General features: G+C 52.1%; 8 protein-coding genes across 8 annotated transcripts; 3 read left to right on the forward strand and 5 right to left on the reverse strand.

The window, feature by feature from the left end:
- Nucleotides 1-1,074: 1,074 nt before the first annotated feature.
- On the reverse strand, nt 1,075-2,355 carry BO87DRAFT_408466 (dienelactone hydrolase family protein). The gene is made up of 3 exons (XM_025626156.1): nt 1,971-2,355; nt 1,477-1,917; nt 1,075-1,416 (listed from the first exon to the last, which is right to left on the reverse strand). The coding sequence occupies exons 1-3, from the start codon at nt 2,056-2,058 to the stop codon at nt 1,208-1,210; spliced, it is 738 nt and encodes a 245-aa protein (XP_025477755.1). The 5' UTR covers nt 2,059-2,355; the 3' UTR covers nt 1,075-1,207.
- Nucleotides 2,356-2,605: 250 nt separating this feature from the next.
- On the forward strand, nt 2,606-4,353 carry BO87DRAFT_378529 (uncharacterized protein). The gene is made up of 4 exons (XM_025623814.1): nt 2,606-3,016; nt 3,079-3,308; nt 3,363-3,573; nt 3,633-4,353. The coding sequence occupies exons 1-4, from the start codon at nt 2,744-2,746 to the stop codon at nt 4,302-4,304; spliced, it is 1,386 nt and encodes a 461-aa protein (XP_025477756.1). The 5' UTR covers nt 2,606-2,743; the 3' UTR covers nt 4,305-4,353.
- A 16-nt stretch (nt 4,354-4,369) lies between these two features.
- Nucleotides 4,370-7,051, reverse strand: BO87DRAFT_441138 (bifunctional terpene synthase/polyprenyl synthetase family protein; the record flags this gene model as incomplete). Its single annotated transcript, XM_025627987.1, has 9 exons — nt 4,370-4,816; nt 4,870-4,951; nt 5,008-5,074; nt 5,138-5,403; nt 5,470-5,624; nt 5,684-6,314; nt 6,366-6,613; nt 6,670-6,716; nt 6,775-7,051. The coding sequence occupies 9 exons, from the start codon at nt 7,049-7,051 to the stop codon at nt 4,499-4,501; spliced, it is 2,091 nt and encodes a 696-aa protein (XP_025477757.1). The 3' UTR covers nt 4,370-4,498.
- Nucleotides 7,052-7,803: 752 nt separating this feature from the next.
- On the forward strand, nt 7,804-9,446 carry BO87DRAFT_408468 (CRAL-TRIO domain-containing protein). The gene is made up of 4 exons (XM_025626157.1): nt 7,804-8,248; nt 8,299-8,440; nt 8,493-8,876; nt 8,926-9,446. Exons 1-4 carry the CDS (start codon nt 8,109-8,111, stop codon nt 9,319-9,321), a joined length of 1,062 nt encoding a protein of 353 aa, XP_025477758.1. The 5' UTR covers nt 7,804-8,108; the 3' UTR covers nt 9,322-9,446.
- On the reverse strand, nt 9,397-10,716 carry BO87DRAFT_378534 (tellurite-resistance/dicarboxylate transporter family protein). The gene has a single exon (XM_025623815.1). The coding sequence runs from the start codon at nt 10,620-10,622 to the stop codon at nt 9,498-9,500; it is 1,125 nt and encodes a 374-aa protein (XP_025477759.1). The 5' UTR covers nt 10,623-10,716; the 3' UTR covers nt 9,397-9,497.
- A 519-nt stretch (nt 10,717-11,235) lies between these two features.
- BO87DRAFT_417679 (MIP/aquaporin family protein) lies at nt 11,236-13,570 on the reverse strand. The gene is made up of 2 exons (XM_025626829.1): nt 13,267-13,570; nt 11,236-13,196 (listed from the first exon to the last, which is right to left on the reverse strand). Exons 1-2 carry the CDS (start codon nt 13,300-13,302, stop codon nt 11,376-11,378), a joined length of 1,857 nt encoding a protein of 618 aa, XP_025477760.1. The 5' UTR covers nt 13,303-13,570; the 3' UTR covers nt 11,236-11,375.
- A 1,658-nt stretch (nt 13,571-15,228) lies between these two features.
- Nucleotides 15,229-15,903, forward strand: BO87DRAFT_313522 (uncharacterized protein; the record flags this gene model as incomplete). The annotated part of the gene is made up of 1 exon (XM_025619622.1): nt 15,229-15,903. The coding sequence occupies one exon, from the start codon at nt 15,229-15,231 to the stop codon at nt 15,901-15,903; it is 675 nt and encodes a 224-aa protein (XP_025477761.1).
- Nucleotides 15,904-16,141: 238 nt separating this feature from the next.
- Nucleotides 16,142-17,371, reverse strand: BO87DRAFT_378537 (PLP-dependent transferase). The gene has a single exon (XM_025623816.1). The coding sequence runs from the start codon at nt 17,060-17,062 to the stop codon at nt 16,187-16,189; it is 876 nt and encodes a 291-aa protein (XP_025477762.1). The 5' UTR covers nt 17,063-17,371; the 3' UTR covers nt 16,142-16,186.
- Between the last annotated feature and the right edge of the window lie 62 nt (nt 17,372-17,433).

Genomic DNA, 17,433 nt, shown 5'->3' on the forward strand with positions numbered 1-17,433 from the left:
GTTGGCCTCTTCCCTCCAGGTTGCACTTTCTGTGGTGCCCCCAATGCAAAATCAGTATCGATTGCTCAGATCAGCAAATTCCCGACAAAGCTGTCCCTATACTACGGTCGGCACATACGACTACGTACTAGTAACGTTGGATTTATCTCGATTGGCAAGCCTGCGTACTTGGTAATAACACTATTTGTCAGACATGGAAAAGCTGAGGAGGAACTTACTATGTACCAAGTTGGATTTGAATATATATATATATATATATATATATATCTGTAAAGGACACCAGTAGTTGCTCGTTTCATACCCCACACACTCCAGAATTGAAAGCAACCGATTTCAACAGTCCCTCAGCAGTTTGTAACTTAACCAGAAAGCCAAACACAGACTGTACTAAACATCCCCAGCATAATTCACACATGCTCCATACTACGAGTATGATGCAGGTGAGTCACCCACATAATTGCATCTCTGCTTTCACATGATAAAGGCACCATCATCCGAGGTGCCCGGTCAGGACCCTAGGGCCATCAAGGTATCTTTCTTAGTCTCTCAGCCGTTGTTGGATCGAGGATCTCTATTCGTGGATGATGCTACTTCAGGGTCCACTGGAGGACTCTTTCCTTGCGGAGTTGCGACGTTACATCGCCTTCGCGCCATAATTGCCTTGACTGCTGCGAGCGGAAGGTGGCGCGATCGGGGTATGCAAGTGCATAAAGTCTATCCGCTTAGTCATTGACAGAACACAGTACAAAAAGTAGCCTATACGGGAAAACGCATCGCCCAAAACAACGCGATGGCAATCATTCCATTGCCAGACAGGAATTTGGGTTTCGTGATCAGCTGATGCGGAAGGAACGAACGATGCATGACTATATACTGCTGTTCACTGATATAGAACCTCATTTCTCTTTCGTTTCACGCAATGAACTCGTCCCGGAAGTTCTCTGACCCGTCGCTCAATGTCGCCCACGGGTTAATGGGTATATAGGTAGTAAGTAGTACATGTACTATGTGTAATCCCCGAAACAAGGACCAGCACTACTTGAAGTCTGCGAAGAAGATACATCTGTAACCTATGGAAGTTTATAGACATCAATATATGCATAGTCCCGCTGAAGGTTGAGCATGCGATGAACCATAAGTAATGGAAAGGTCTAGCCTCAGCCGTCCAACCTGAACAGTGAATCAAATATTGGCTGGCCCCAATCATTCACTCCTTCACATAACGATCGAACCATGCCACAGCCTGCTCAAATGCTGCTTCCTTGGCGAATCTCTGCCGCGGCTCTGCTAGATTACAGCGGACCGCAAACCCGTGCTCTACATCAGAGAATAAGTTTATCTGAAAAGGAAGACCAACTCTAGCTAGGATCCCCTCACTCTCGTGGCGGTTGGCAGCGGTGAAGACGGGATCAACGACTTGTCCATTGGTCAGCATAACCAATAATGTAGGAGAGTACACAGTTCTGCTCAACTCACTGGCTGCAGCAATGCTCAACGGCCCTTCGACCCCCTCCAGCTCCTCCACCGTCACCATGGTTGGGTGGGCAACGAACCCTGCGTTTAGTTTGCCAGCTTTGAGGTAGCGACACACATATTTGCCGCCAAAACAATACCCGACGGCGCCGACTTGCGGGCAGGCGAGGGTAGTGCGCATCTCCCCTAGTAGAGCATCGATAATAGGATCGACCCTAGGTGGCAGGTGTTGGTTGTACCAGCCCATAATATCAAAGTCGGGCCCATAGTCGACTGGGATGGGATCGCCATGGAAGAGGTCGGGCATAACCACGAGGAAGCCACGGGCGGCAAACTGGTCCGCCATCAAATGGGCATTGATGAAGCGATGGCCATTGCCATCAGTAAGGAACAAGATGGCATTCTTTGTCGACCGATCAGGTGGATAGGCGATGTACGTCGAGACTATCACACAATCAGTGGTGGTAGTGACAACGTTGTCGGTAGTAAATACACACTGTTGGCAAGTTCTTGGATCTCCCCACTGGCCCTGCCCTCGTGCAGATGTCCTGCCATGCAGCATTCAGATGGTGCATTGGAAGTCATTGTTGCGATGGGCCATCAAAGCAATGGCCAGCAACAGGTGCTGAATTAGCCAGTAAGTAATATGGGACGGGAAAAGCATACTGACGCAGGCAACCAGCGGTTGGCGTAATCCTTTTAGCGGAGGTTCAGCCTGTTGTCGGACCCCTGCGGATATTCCGATTTAATATTATTAGTTTTCTCGAACCGGGTTTGTCACATATTGAACCAGTTTTGGAGTTCGAACTGGGCCTCACAGTGTCGAATATGCATGGAGATGCAAAGCCACAATGCCACCTATAAATAGGTGCAACTCACCTGGGCCACCATGGAGGAGGCCACCTGCTATAACACCACAGCCTGATGGCTTTGGACCACGGTACGGTCCGCGGTGCATTGTAGTGGGACTAAATGTCCTTTCTTCGAGACGCCAATGACCCGACCAGCCACTAAGCGATGGACCGGGTGGCAGACTTGCAGGGATCTAAGGACTGGCCGAGCCACCGGTCGCATCCTCAGCTGGTGCACGTTGAGCGAGGGTTTCAGGTAAGCGCCGATATCCTGGCCACTCATATCTCCGCCAGGGAAGATTTGGTGGTGCCTGCATAACCTCCAAGCAGGCAGCGCGTGGTAGGCTGGCTATATAGGCAGCCTATCTCCCCCCGGAAGAACTGACAGGCAGTCCAGTTCAGTCCGGGCCATGCTTCCCATGTCAACAAATTCTACCTCTACCACAGCTATAGTGGATGGCTGGATTGACGAGCCCGATGGGCGTGGCACCTGGTCCATTCTCTCGAGCTGTCTACTGACTATTGTACTATGTTGCTGGACGTCTGTCATGCCCAACATCCCTGCCCGCTCCGACCGATGGTATCATGGCCTACGCGACCGACTGCATTTGGCCTCTCTGGGACTTTTGGGCCCCGAATTTCTGCTTATGCTGGCGCTAGGGCAGTGGTCCTCGGCGCGAGCGTCTGTCAAGGTCTCGAGACCATTCTGTACTGGTCTGCTCAGAACAACAAACGTGGCTAATACCCTCGCCAGGGATTCGAGCGACTATTGACAACGAAGACCACCAAGCGTCCCCGTTGGACTTTAACTCATGCCTTCTATGCGGATATGGGGGGTTTCTTGGTCGATGGCCCGGGAACCGATAGGCCGTTCCCAGTAAACGCGAAGCAGCTTCAATTCCTCATTGAGAAGGGCTACTTCGATTACCCTATGATAGGTGAAGACGACATCAACGATCGGAATAAATCTGACGCCTTCTCTCGGTACGTCTCCAGCTTGCTCGAGAGCGTTTGCCTTCCGCTTATTTGAGTTTCCAGTGCGATCGCGGTATGCCAGGCACTGTGGTTGCTCGTCAACTGTGCCATGCGTGTAGCTCAGGGACTGGCCCTGACGACCTTGGAGCTCACTACTATCTCATTTGTAGTGGTATTTCTTGTGACGTCTTTCTGCTGGCGCTTTAAGCCATCAGACATTTCGAGTACCCTGACTCTACGTGCAAATACCGATATCACTATCATTCGGAAACAGGTACGTTTGACTCTACATTAGCCGATAATGTGCGTTAACGGTGTCTCGTTTCGGTTAAGCATTGCCCATATCCTTCGCGAGAATGGCACGAGACTCCCCTGGACTTTGTGTCAGACGATGTCTCCTTTTGCGCAGTGCACTGGCATTACTACACAGAAATCCTGCGAAAAATGCATATTCCGATGTTTTCACGTCGAATGACAGCAAAACCACGCGATCGCATTGTCAGTGACAACTTTCCCGTCACCGACCTGAAGGCCGATTGCATTGCCACCCCAGTGCTGCTTGTATTCGGCTCAATGTTCATGCTTGCCTGGAATTTCCACTTTCCTTCCCCCGTCGAACATCTTTTGTGGCGTATCGCCAGTATATACAACCTGGTATTCACCGTCATTGGTGGACTGCATGCTGGTTATTGCGACAAAATCCTGTTGCCCAGGGAGTATAAGCGGCGACTGGTTCTTCCCTTGTCGAGACTGAAGACCTCGACTAACCCATCCCGGCAGCGGTCGTGTCTGCGAAACTTAGCAGCCAAGTTGAGAAACATCGATCCGTATCGCAATCCCAAGAGGGAAGTCCCTCTTCGCGTGCTATTTCCTACTTCTGTTCTTTGTGCAGCCTATTGCGTGGGTCGAGCGTACGTTCTTACGGAGGACTTTATCGGACTGCGCAGTTTGCCTGCCAGTGCCTTTCAGACGGTTAGCTGGTCAGACTACGTCCCACATCTGTAGGCAGAGCGCGGTGCAGCGGATAACTCATTGCTCATATCACACATCTAATAACACACAGATATTCTATATACTGTAAATGTTCAAATGGACAAGACCACCCAAGCATGTCATAGTAGCCGTCACGGCCCAAATGGTAGGATAAACGCCAAATTCAACATCACTGTCGTTACTTTCATCCATCGGTCACGACACCATCACACTTCCAGTCGGTGAACAAGGAGTCTCAGAACCCAGTTCGGGCAGCCTGATTCCTTTTCCACCTCGTCGATCCGATGCCAAATCTCACCCATCAGGCCTCGAAGTGCTTCTTGCGTGTATGCCATGCTTCCGCTCTCGTGGAGATGGTCCAATACGCGCTGCTTCTGTGCGATATCAAGTCCACCTGATTGGCGGCCGTGCTGTAAAATATTTCGAATATCTGATGATCCAGGCCATGACTTATTGGCATAAACGAGGGGAAACGAGAACTTCCCCTCGTCTAGATCTTCGCAAAAGCCCTTCTGTCCGGTGTACTGCGCTTTCGTGTCAATTTAAATGTCTAGTTGTACTGTGTTGGTGAACTGACCTCTTCAGTAAGGTTCTTGTAATCATCTCGGATTTGGAAATATTCCCCCATAAGGTCGACAAGAGGTTCCAATGAGAGGTATCTATTGTGTCGGGTAAGATTAGCATAGTCTTTCATCAAAGCATCCGCGCTTCCTACCGGTTCTTCTTTGACGTCGCCTTTTGCATCATCAACCGAGATAATAGCCGGAAGAGACCACCAGTTTCTGAATACCAGTCAGTACCAAGTTTGTGATAGGAATATATGAGATGGAAAAGCCTGGATTTACTTTGACGTATCATCTCTCGGTATTCTTCCTCCGACGGACACTCGCCCTGCCGTGTCCAGTACAGATCGAAACTCTGACCAATGAACAGATTACGCATCTCTTCGACGAAGATGTCCACACAACGCGAGTCCTCCAACAGCCTCACTTGATCCATAGCCTGGATCAGGACAAAGTTAGCGGAGTTGATGGTCAGCGCCTGTCCAAAGACGGTGTGTGTCGCGGGCTGGCCCCGACGCAGAGGCGATCCGTCTTCAATGTCATCCAGCCTACGTAGGAGGATATATTGTTAGCAGAGTGGCGTTTGGGGTACACCTTTTAATGCAATCACTCACATCAGAGAGGCATTATGTAAAGTCTTTGCAATGGTCTTTATGACGCTTACGAAGCGATCCGGGAGAGCAAGCCACACGTTCAGCGCGTCGATAAAGGCCTCGCGAACACCTTTGGAGGGTAGAGAGGCGATATACTCTGCTGGACCAATGAGGTGCTTTATAGATTATTAGCAAATTTCGATCAATAGGACGTTACATTGAGCAACGCTCATACCTCTGTTCCGAGTATAACCCGGTCGGTCTCCTTTGCCCTGTCGTCGATAGAAGGAGCCGATGAGACTGATGATCGTGCAGAGCGATCACTTTCCCCAGTCCAGAGGGAGGACATAGACGATATACTATCTCCTGAGATACTCCGTTTTTTACCTATGTTAGGCAAGTCGCGAGCCTCTTCCATCGATGCTTGCAACAGGGCACTGCCTTCCTCACATAGCCAGGGGTGGTACCGAGGACATCGTAGACTCCAAGCGACGTTCCCTGGAATTTGGCATCCCAACGCAGTGAGATACAATTGCAGCTTAGTGCTGGATTTTCCTTTGCCAGCTACAAATTCTTGTACTCGTTGCTGGTACCCCCTCTCGTAGTCGTTCGTGACTTGCTGGACAAGCCGTTTGGCTTCCTCCTCATCCACCTGGTGCCATTGCATGAATAACCAGACGGCATTCGTCATGGCGGTCTGGTTTGACTCGGGCTTTCGATACTCTTCCCACTCGACATCGAAGGAGAAGTAGTCATTGGCTAGTCCGAGGGCAGCATAGCACGGCTTGACAATAGGAGCGACAAGCTCCTCTTCTTCGGGCGTGAGGAGGAGGCCCATTCCGAAACGCATCAATGTGTCCACAAATCTGTTATATGGGTTAGAGCAGCGTGAGTTTGAATCAGTAGGAACTCCTTACGGTGCACCCGTGTCGACAATCCGGTAGTCTACGTATTCCTCCAGGTTCTTAAATGCGCGGGTCTTGTCCTGCTTGGCGGTTGTGTTGATCATCGTCTTCCAGGACTCAATAACAACCTCAGCGCATGCAGCATCGATCGACAGGAGGTCGAGTAGCATCTTAGACTGGATCTGTTTGGTCCCAGTGACCGATCGCACGGTTCGGTACTCTGTCTCATCGAGAGCAATATCGTCCGTGTTATTGTTCAACTAGAGTTGGTTAGGCTTGGGCAACTCTCTGGAGTCAACTTCACTATAGGGCATACCGTGGATTTGGCGGCTGATTCAACCACATTATCGTACATGAATGCATCTATCAAGTGTGAGCTCTGGCGAAACGATTGTAGTTTAGCTTGTGATTGAAATCTCACATTCGAAACAGTAGCTAATGATGGCTATGCGATCGGGCCGACAAAAGGGCAAGACGACCGCGGAGAAGTGACCCTCCCACGGGTTACAGCATCCCCAGCGCTCTATCGGCCCAATATACTGCTCCCAATCGCTTCGGCATTGCTGAGATCCTGTGTTGGCCCAGTCCTCAAACTTATGACGTCGCAGGGGATAATCTCTGCAGAATCCTTGAAGATCCCGTGAGGCACGAGGAACCCGGTCAGAGGTATCATCGGGTAATAGATTTGGAAGCGCCATCATGGTATGAAGCGAATAAATCCCCGAACACTAAACACTCGACTGGCTTTGCAGATAACGTAGGGGAGGTGAGAAGCTAGAATAAGACAGTTCTACAAGACTGGCATGGTCGTCTTTAAAGCCAATACCATGGACGGACAAGCCCATTTTCCGGAAAAAGAACTCGCAGCTCCATAATGAGACAACTCGGCGTAATTGCTCAATTTCATACGTTGCCAACAAGGAGATCTCTGTCTACGAGAACAGGCGTTCATCTGAGCGGGAAGCACGATCTGATCTGAAGGGGGATGGAGAGATGCCACTGAGAGGATCATTGTAGGCATGAGCCAATCAACCCCTTGCGGGCAGTGGAGATCTATGAACCATCAACCAGAGTTGCGTCGCGATGAGGTGTGCCAGGATTGGAGAATCCACTCAAAGTCCACTTGGATCCTTCATTCCTCGAGTCTAATTGGGGCAAAGATGAAAATCGTTGAGAGTGCAGTTCATGTTATGGATTGCGTTGAAAGGTTGACCCAGGCTCGGCTCATTCAAGGAAGAAGCTCAAAAGTGTAAGTCATTGATTACATACATTTAGTTGCATCTGATTTCAGGTTCTTTGCCTTGCACGGACCAATAATATTGCGGCAGTTGGTGAGGGAAACCTGGCACCGGAAGATCGGCAAGTGAAGCCATCATTATGGGATTTAAACTTCATCTCTCACGACGCTAACATCCTTGATGTTCCCGAGGGAAGGGTAAGACGGCGGGAAGCAAAACCCGACAACTGGCTTTGACAATGTGCTTTGTGGGTTCATAGAATGGAAATCCACCCCTCATATCTCAGACAACCGAAATTTAACCAGAATATTGGGGGCGTGCGAGCAATCACACATCATCTGGCTGCATGCCGCTAAGGCCGTGACTCTTTTCAGCCGCGCCCCCAGCCACTCAGCTCTGTGAATGTCACCGTGACACTGCAATGACAAAAGACTTGAAGCGACACCCTTATCCTGCAACGCCATAGATCTGGTCACTTCTCTGACCTCCTGGCATTTCACTCTTTTCGTACCTCAATATGGGAGAGTTATCTGCAGACCAGTCGACCGTGCTTGAGATTTTCAAGGGGTGCTGTTCTGCAGAAGGCCTATTGGGGCGTCGGGAGGGGTTGCAGGCTGGGGATGTGGAAGATGGGATCACCGACAACACTACCCTTTTGTGAGCAAACCATCCCTTTTCATTGAGACCATACTGACTGGCATTTATAGACGATATTTGGAGGCCCGTCACAGGGACCCAAAGGACGCCCTAAAGCAATTGCAAGAGGCAGCCCAGTTTCAGGCTGATAGACAGGTTCTCCGTCTATATGATCTGATCTCCGTGAATGATTATGAGGAGACACGAAAGCTGGTATGCTGAAATCCCGACAAGTCGCATGCAAACCATCTCACACGAGGACTAGTATCCTCACTGGACGGGACGACGGGACCGCCGAGGGCGACCTATCATGGCGCTTGATGTCGCTCATTTGAAGGCATCGACTATGGCAGCCTGGAGGAGGACGCGTGACATTTCAAGGCAAGCTGAAATGATTTTATCGAACCCAATCATTCCGGACATGGAACAACGCGCAGCAATACATTTTGATAGCCTAACTCGATTCGTGCTCCCGCTTTGTACAGCCATGAGCGACCGGCCTGACCCGACTATCCCCATCACCAAGTCAATCTACATCGTCGATGCCTCTGCCATCTCGCTGAAGCAAGCCTGGGATTTGCGGGATTTTGCACGCGATATCAGCTGGATCCTGTCCACCTGCTATCCCGAGACCATTGATCGGATCATTGTAAGCAATATTTACACCATGAATGGGATCGATGTTGACTCTTTCATAGGTGGGTAATGCGCCCTTCTACTTTGCCAAGATCTGGGCTTTTATGAAGAACTTTGTCGACCCCATGACGGCGGACAAGCTGGTCATCACCAGGCCCGCGGATGCATACGCGACCATGGCAAAATATATGGAACACAAGGATATCCCAAGCCAGTTCGGAGGAGGTTTCCAGTTCACGAATGGGATGCTGCCGGATTTGGATGAGGGCATACGGCAGGCTCTACAGTGGACTATCTCCAGTAAGGAGGCATTCCCGCAAGGGCCAATCAAGTGGACCGAAGATGAGAATGGCCAGCGACGGGCCGTGGCAACAGGAAGCATTGATAGTCGGCAGCGATGCGAGGAAGTTGCAATTCTTCCAGTGAACCCGACAATACATTCGCAGCTACCGAATTGACTACAAAGCATGATTCAGTGTCCATGAGATAGAGCATGGTCTTGCTAGTAGGAATTTCTCTAAAGACAGTAGTGACCGCAAACGCCAAGGACATAGCCAGCTATGCCACTTTACTTCCTATCTATTCTCTAGTGGGCAATAACCAATTCGTCAAGGGTATATGCCGCATGAGTAAGCTAGAACTCCCTTTTATACATCCATTTGAATAGTTGGCAGACCGTGATCGTCAACCATAAACACACCTGAAAGATGGTCATCCCCGTCCCGACCCATTCAATGGCCGGTGAAGCCAAATACTCCCCCAAGTCGATCGTCGCCAGAACGAAGCCAGTGATGGGAAAGACCATGCACCACCAGATGAGCTCAAAGCGAATGGTGTGGTGCCAGAGAGCCTCCAGCATGCTTAGTGCCGCCATGCAGAAGAGAAAGAAGGCCAAGATCCATAAAAATACAGACGCGACCACAGCAACAATGAGCAGGACATCCGCGGTGCGCACACTTGTTGCGGCGCTGATATAATGGGTGGGGAGCTTTTCCACCGCAGCGTCCGCCATGCTGATCATGGCGATGATTGTGAAACTGGGCGGGCCCACTGCGATGAACATCTCCGGTCGGAAATTTGGCACCGGGAGACCCTCGCTGGAAATCTCCGTCAGGCTCTGCACCAATATGACCAGGAACATGAGAAATCCGAATCCTTGCATGGTGGTGCCACCTACAAGCATGGGCACCGCCTGAGCGGGGGCCTGGTTCGGGGCCAACACGCCGGCCATGGTGCCACTGAGCATCGGTGGAAAGTAGGGTAGGATGTTCACAATGGCAAAGTGGTCACCATGGTTTGTGCGGGTATACGGGATCCACCAGCCCAGGATAATGGAGAGCAATAGCGAGACGCCAGTGTAGACCCAGAAGAAGACGTTCAGGGTGAGGATTAACCAGCGGCCACAATGCGGGGTGCCATAGTAGGAGGTGCAGAAGATGATGGTCGCAAAGGCGAGCAGCGAAACAGGGACAAAGTACAGGTCCTGGGGCTTCTTGATATGCAGCCACCGGGCGGCGAAATTGGGCGATTCTTCCAGGGGCTTAGGGGCCTTCTGTGGTCGGACAGCCTCGAATAGGAGACAGAGGGTAACTGTGGTGTAGATAACGAGGTTGGCGATGAAGACGATGGTTCCGATGGTCGTGAGGCCGGTGAACTGGTTTGGGGTCTGGTGCAGCAGTACCGCTATCCCACCCCAGCTGAGTGAGATGGCATACCAGCCCCAGGCTACCGATGAGGTAACCCTGCGAATGGGAGACATTGTATAGCCTCCTTCTGCATGCTGGCTCATGTCGATGGGGATGGTGATGGTGGGCAAGAGGACGGAGGAGTCGGACTAACAATCATGGCCAGGTGGTAGGGTTCTCCACGGGCTAAATAACCGTTGTCTCCCGACCGCGTGTCCAAATATCCTGTTGTTTTCTATTTATCATCTGTTGCCTTTCCTGGACATCACCGGGCATCATATCCAATTCTCTCATGGTTTCGGAGGCAATGGTTGGTGACGTCATTTTCAACTCGCAGTGGAGTCGCTCTCAACCAGGCACGCTGGCACAGATGATGAAAGAACAACTGATGCCAGATAAGAATCAATATCTGGTCAACAAGACCTTATCAATCCGCCCGCATCCCGGTCGATTGCCGAAGTGGTCCGATATTTGGCTCGGGATACCGATCGGGTGGCCGCAGGGGCACAATATATACTGTAGAATACTACGTAATAGAACAAACAGGCGAGCAGAAACTGCCAACTAGATGCATGCACAAAGTACTACTGGTATCCTGACAACTGTAATAACACCGAAGATAAGATGAATGCAACTGTCCATATTATATCAAAACAAATTCATCAATGCTTATGTACAACCATTATCGCTCTATGCGGTCACTCTGAGTGTATCCTATAACTACATACACCATGGTCCATCCCTCACGCAAGTTGCAAAGCTTTCTCAGACAATATACTGAATCAACCGGCAATGTAAAACTCCATATGTATCTACGCGACCGTTATTTAACGCACAGTCTTCTCTCCCCGGTCTCGGCGGGACAGATGCAACCGCTTCCCCCACTTCATCCGACTCTTGCGCATCGCCCGCTGTGTCCGTTCCCAGGGGTAGTTAACCGGCGACTCACCACCCGTGAAGATGAAGAAATCGTACAGGAAGGCACCGAGGAAAGAGCCCGCGAGGGATCCGGCCCATGGCCCATAAAACCAGTATGGATTGGTGAACAGCGACGAGCCGTACCCCAGAGCCAGCAACGCCAGTCGCGGGCCAAAGTCTCGACTCGGATTCAAGGCGGCACCCGTCTGGTAGGCAAAGCTCATCGTATTGCAGGTCACCATGAGACCCACGATCAGTGAGTTCATACCTGCTCCCGGGGGTGCGTTCTGATCGTCACCCAGTGCCAGGACCACCACCGTCAGCACCATCGTGCCCAAGAATTCGGTGAAGAAGGCAGTGCCAGGACCGATCCAGGTCTCGCGCTGACTGGTCACGAAGCTGGTGATGATGCCCGTGGTGGAGTTGGTCAAGAGATAGTGTTGGATGGAGTGGTAGTAGAGACCGTACGCGGCGAGGGCGGCGATGAAGGCCCCCAAAAACTGTGCAGCAAAGTACTCGGGCATCTTGCTCTTGGGGAAGCCACGGTAGAACCAGAGCATGATGGTGATGGTTGGATTGAGATGGGCACCGGACACACCACCAGAGACGTAGATGGCCATCATGGTAGCAAACCCCCAGACCCAGTCGGTGGTGTTGGGATTACCGGCGTCGGCCACGGTCACTGCCAGATCGCCGCAAAAGCCGACGAATAGCTGCACGAAGACACCCAGGGACTCGGCCAGGGCTTCGCGGTGATGGGTGCGGATGACGGACCAGGTGGTGTGGTTGTTGTGCACCTCCTCCTCCACAAGCTCCTGCACCAGCGGATGCAGGTCTTCCGGATAGGCGGCCTCGATCTCCTCCAAGTTGGGCAGGTCGTCCATCATCATGCCGTCCTTGCCATCGTCAGCGCGCAGCTCGGGCTCCTCCGGCACGGGCTCCAAGGGCTCCTCACTACTCATTTGAGGGGGTTCCTCCTGGGTCTCACTGGGAGCCGGCGTCTCGCCTTCGGGCACTGTTGACAGATTCTCCGGCGGGAGATCCCAGGCAGATGGACGGCGGATGCGCGATGACGAAGTGCGCGAGAGGCGCGAGCCTTGTCGCGTTGTGGTGGCATCCCCACTCAGAATCTTGTTCATGAAATTGTTCTCGCGTTGAATCCGGGCATCTTCCACCTGGGCCGCCATTTTACGAGGGTCAGCCGACTTCTCGATTTGGCCTTGCTCCAGGTCATTGGGGTCGACCTCCAGCCCCAGCTTCTGTGAGTTTTCGGCTGGCAGCTGAATGTTTTGACGGGCTTCCAACAGCTCCTCCTTCGTCGGAACCATGCCCGGTCGGACGACACGAGGGAGTGGCTTCGCCAAACCCCAGACTGGTTTGGAGTTGGCGGGCTGTTCGTAGGATGGATTGAGATCGCCGTAGCCGGGTTGCACAAACGGTTCATGGGCCAAGCGCAGCTGAGGCGTCTCATCGGGACCAGCCATGGTGAAGCGACCTTGGGTTCGTTCAGCCAGCGTGGTGCGTGGCGCCAAACTGGGAATGCCACTGCCACCACTGCGGCGGGAAGCGGCGGAACTGCGTCGACGAACTCCAGCCCCGGAGCCATCACGACCGGACACACGGCGGGTGGGAGAAACGAAGTCGGCGTCACCAGCAGTTCCTCGACGGCCGCGGGTGGGTGATAAAGGTGAGGTGGGAGGATTCTCTCCTCGAGGGGAGATCGCATCGGACTGCTCAGGCGAGGAGAACACCCTCCGATCAGCTCCTGGTGCAGCTGCAGGGGAATGCGTGTGAACATACCGTTGCCCGTGGGCGCCTGGGCTCCCCGTCATCCATGATGTGACGGTATTAGATGCTATATGCTTGCTCGGAGGATGATAAAATTGCTACTGCTGACGGGATGTGGATGGCCGACTCAATTGGAAGCAATGGCTACGAGAGACACCCAGATCCCCAGCCGGTGTTCCGGATGTTTAAGAACCAGCTAGTGAGCAACAGGGGTAGGGTACAATAAAGAATAGGAGAACAATGCCTGCCGTGAAGGAGCAGCATGGACCATGACGACGACATGCTGGCGCCCTCTCCGCTTCTCCGACTGGACCAGAGACTGCAGCGACGGCGTAAGCGAGCGCATCCGCCCCAGTCATTGAGCCAAGTTGATGCGCCAGATCTACAAAATACAGGCCAGTGGGTTGCGATGGTGCGGGCAGACTATTGGGGGAGCGTTGAAGACATGGAAAGACTGGCGTCATGAGTGGATCCTGCTGGGGCTTGTCGGAAAGCTTGAGAGGCAAAAGAATAGACACGCAACAGGGTTTGGTTCCTGGCCTGATCCCCAAAATGCTTCGCTGGTTGGCCCTGGTCGGCAGAGATAACCCACTGCAAACCCCCGCTCAATGACGGTCCTCTGTGGTCATCGTCACCGATCAACCTGAGTTATTGGGCCATGGATGGCCATTTCCCCTCCCCATCGATCGATCGGGGGGCTGTCGTGGGAAGGACCAAAAAGATGTCAAAGATTTCCACTTCAGCCGGTCATCGGGGGTAAATACCGATGACTGTGTCCAGTGAATATTCGGTACAGTGATAATGTACTTCAATGCGAGATGAATATTTTATAAAGTTGTGTGATATGGTTCGTGGTGGATGGAACGTGCACGGAATCAACCACGAGGGAACCAGCCGGCACGAGTCCGTTCCTAGATTCTGGCTTCTCGGTTCTCTGGACAGACACACTGAATAATCCGATTCAGTTCAATCCCATTTTGCCTTCCGAGGATTCTCCGATGCTCGGTAGATTCCCGGTAGGAATCCTACACATAAAAGACTTATCGCGAAGAGAAAAGCCGCATGGAGGAGGATAATGGATTTATCAGTCTTTGCTGGATTTTTTCCACCTTGAAATACCTAGTCAGCATCTATGCTGATAGTAATGGGTCCCTTTGATCAGGATTTTCAGACTCTCGTTGGGGGCTAGGGAAATGTCTTGGCGAGGAGTCTATCCGAGACTCCCGCGAAGAGTTTGCAACGGGAATGAAGGGCAACTCCAATGGGAAAGGAGACACGTCTTTATTGTATATAATGTCTTCCCGGCATTCTCTAGATCAGAGTAGGCGCATGAATATTCAAGACAAACGTCATGTTGATGCGGTTGCAGTCTGCCAACTTGTTATAGACAGGAGATTCTGCCCGGCTCAACACAGAATGGCCCCTGGAAGGATCACTCAGAGCCCAACGGGTCCTCCATCAGTGCCCTTTCGCAAAAGTACATCCTCCTATCTCAGCTCTTATAACTGACTTCATTCTTATTGACGTTCCTGGGTGCTCCACCGTCGCAAACTCTGAGCCAAATAGATTTGGCTGGCTGACTTTCACTCACTGTGAGAGGTTGGAACCGTGCTTGACAGGCAGCCATGTCTGCCTGCCACTGGACATCTACCTAGCACTCGTCAGGTATCCGGAGATGAAGGAGTTTCCACTCCGATAGGAGATGAAAGACGAACAGTGGGGCGTGTCTCACTTGAGCAGCGTCCGCCTTCCATATTAAGCCTGGAATAGCCTCGTCTTCACCTCTTTCGGGAATGGGCGATGGCCCTGTCGACACTATCGCTGTCCGGCTCATCCATGGCCCAAGGGTCCAAAGCTATTAGATTGGTTCGCCAAGCATCACCTGTAGGATATAAAACTCGGAAACTCCGGTTTCAGAGGGTGGGAAAGGTCAACTTCACACCAACCACGAGTTGTGCTATTTGCTATCTTGCCATGGCTGCCCTCTCCCGCCTCAATGGACAGATTTCCACCTTTCTCGCTGTTGGCTTTCTATCCTCGTGGGCCGTCACTGCGTTGAGTTTGACCGCCATTAATGTCCTCAATACCGAATCCAAATTCACCGCGCAGGCCGCCTCCATCAGCTTGCTCACCTTCCTCGTCTGCCGATTGCTGGTCCGCCTTCAGCCTGTCGCCCCCACCGAGGAAAGAACCATCGCGCATCTCCTTGCAACAGCAGACAATGGTTCTCGACGGGGCGCGCTCATTATCATCTCTTTCTGCAGCACATGGCTGTACGAGCTGCTGACCAAAGGACTCCTCCTGCTTCTGCTGACCTTCTTTGGCGGCGTCATGGCGACCGTGATTTACAACGACCCCAACTTCTCGGAAAACTGGCAGACTGAGCCGATGCCCGATCAGCCCCAGACGACGACGGCCCTGGCTGAGATTAATGACTTCAAGGAAAAGGCCGGCTTTGATCCGACACAACTATTTCGTTGGATCCCACCTCAGGCAGTCGTCTACTTTATCGCCCTAGTGTGGTTAAACTTCATCAGTCTGGGGCTGTACATTCTCGGCCATGCGCTGAAGGCGTTTTGTAGGATCTTGGGATTTACTGTTACGCGAACCACCAGTAAAGACGCCCACACGGTGAAAGGGCGCTCCTGAGAATGCTTGGATGGAATGCAAGATTAGGGGAGACTCCGTGCATAACAGACTCGTCCCGAATGTCAAGAATGGTTTTCCTCGACCACGTTTTACTACTTGTAATGCAACTCGGTTCTGATCCCAGCGATATCTAATTTCGGACGTCCTTTACATATCCGGAAAATATATCCATCGCGAGGGGTAAATCGAATTGAGCTCACCATTGCTGCTAGCAGCGCCCCCCTTCTGTTTCAAGCTTGGGAGGAAAACAGTGCTAGTTACACTTCCAAACCCAGAATGTCGCCTAAGAACATATTACCTCAGCATCGTGGGGGTCTTCAAATGTTGGAATGTTCGTTGCTTCCCGCCAGAACCCCCAAACGCGTTGAATAACGAGGTCCTGTTGCCTTTCCGTAAGCTCCGCGTAGAGTGGTAACAAGACAATTTCCGCTGCGGCGCGTGTGGTCACCCGATCTTCGCCGTGAAAGCGCCCGACCTGTTTGCCGAACGGAGAAGAGTGTAACGGCACGAATTGGGCCTGTGTCTGAATCCGTCCGGCCGCCATATGCTCGATGAAAGCAGGTCTGTCCGAGGCATTAGCCAACCGAAGCCAGAAGACGGCTGCGTTATGGTCCGCCTCCGCAGCCGGCTGGGGTAGGCGGATGATGCCCGCCTGGGCCAGAGGGGCCAGGCGTTTGTGATAGCGAGACCAGAGACGTCGGCGGTGTGAAATGATCTCTGGTGCGGCTTGAAACTGGGCGTAGAGAAAGGCTGCTTGGATCTCACTTAGGGTTGCATTAATCCCGACATCTAGCCAACGATAGACATCCACTTCACCACGTAGAAATTGAGCTCGGTTCGTGCCGTGTTCGTATAGGATCTCAGCCCGCGCCACGAGTGCGTCCTGATTGACGAGTAATGCCCCTCCCTGGCCGCCACTGGTGAATATTTTTTTCTCTTGGAAACTGATGCAACCCAGGTGTCCCATGGTTCCCATCGCACGTCCTCGATACATGCTGCCGCAGGCCATGGCGGCATCCTCAATCACGAGCAGGTCATGACGATAGGCAATATCCAGTATGGTGTCCATGTCGCAGGCGATTCCAGCATAGTGCACCGGCACAATGGCCTTGGTCCGGGGCGTGATGACGTTCTCGATCTTCTGCGCATCGATGTTCATGGTCGTCTCTTCCACATCAACAAAGACCGGTAGAGCCCCATGGACAACAAACGCATTGACTGTCGACACGTACGTATAGCTCGGTACAATCACTTCATCCCCTGGCCGCAGATCGGCTAGGAAGGCCGCAATTTCCAAGGCCGAAGTGCACGAGCTCAAGACAAAGGCCCTGCCATGTGGCATGCTTGATTCAAGCCATCGCTGGCACAATGCCGTGTATTTCCCTTTTCCCGTCAGAATTCGGTTGTCGAGTACCTCTTGGATGGCCTCCAGTTCCTGGCCGGTGACGGTTGGCTGGAAAGTGGGTATGCTTGCCCCCGGCATGGCAACTTTCGAACACTTAGGAACTGACTCTTGCTAAGGAATATTGG

This window comes from Aspergillus neoniger, assembly GCF_003184625.1.
Source record: "Aspergillus neoniger CBS 115656 unplaced genomic scaffold BO87scaffold_25, whole genome shotgun sequence".
Lineage (NCBI taxonomy): Eukaryota > Fungi > Ascomycota > Eurotiomycetes > Eurotiales > Aspergillaceae > Aspergillus > Aspergillus neoniger.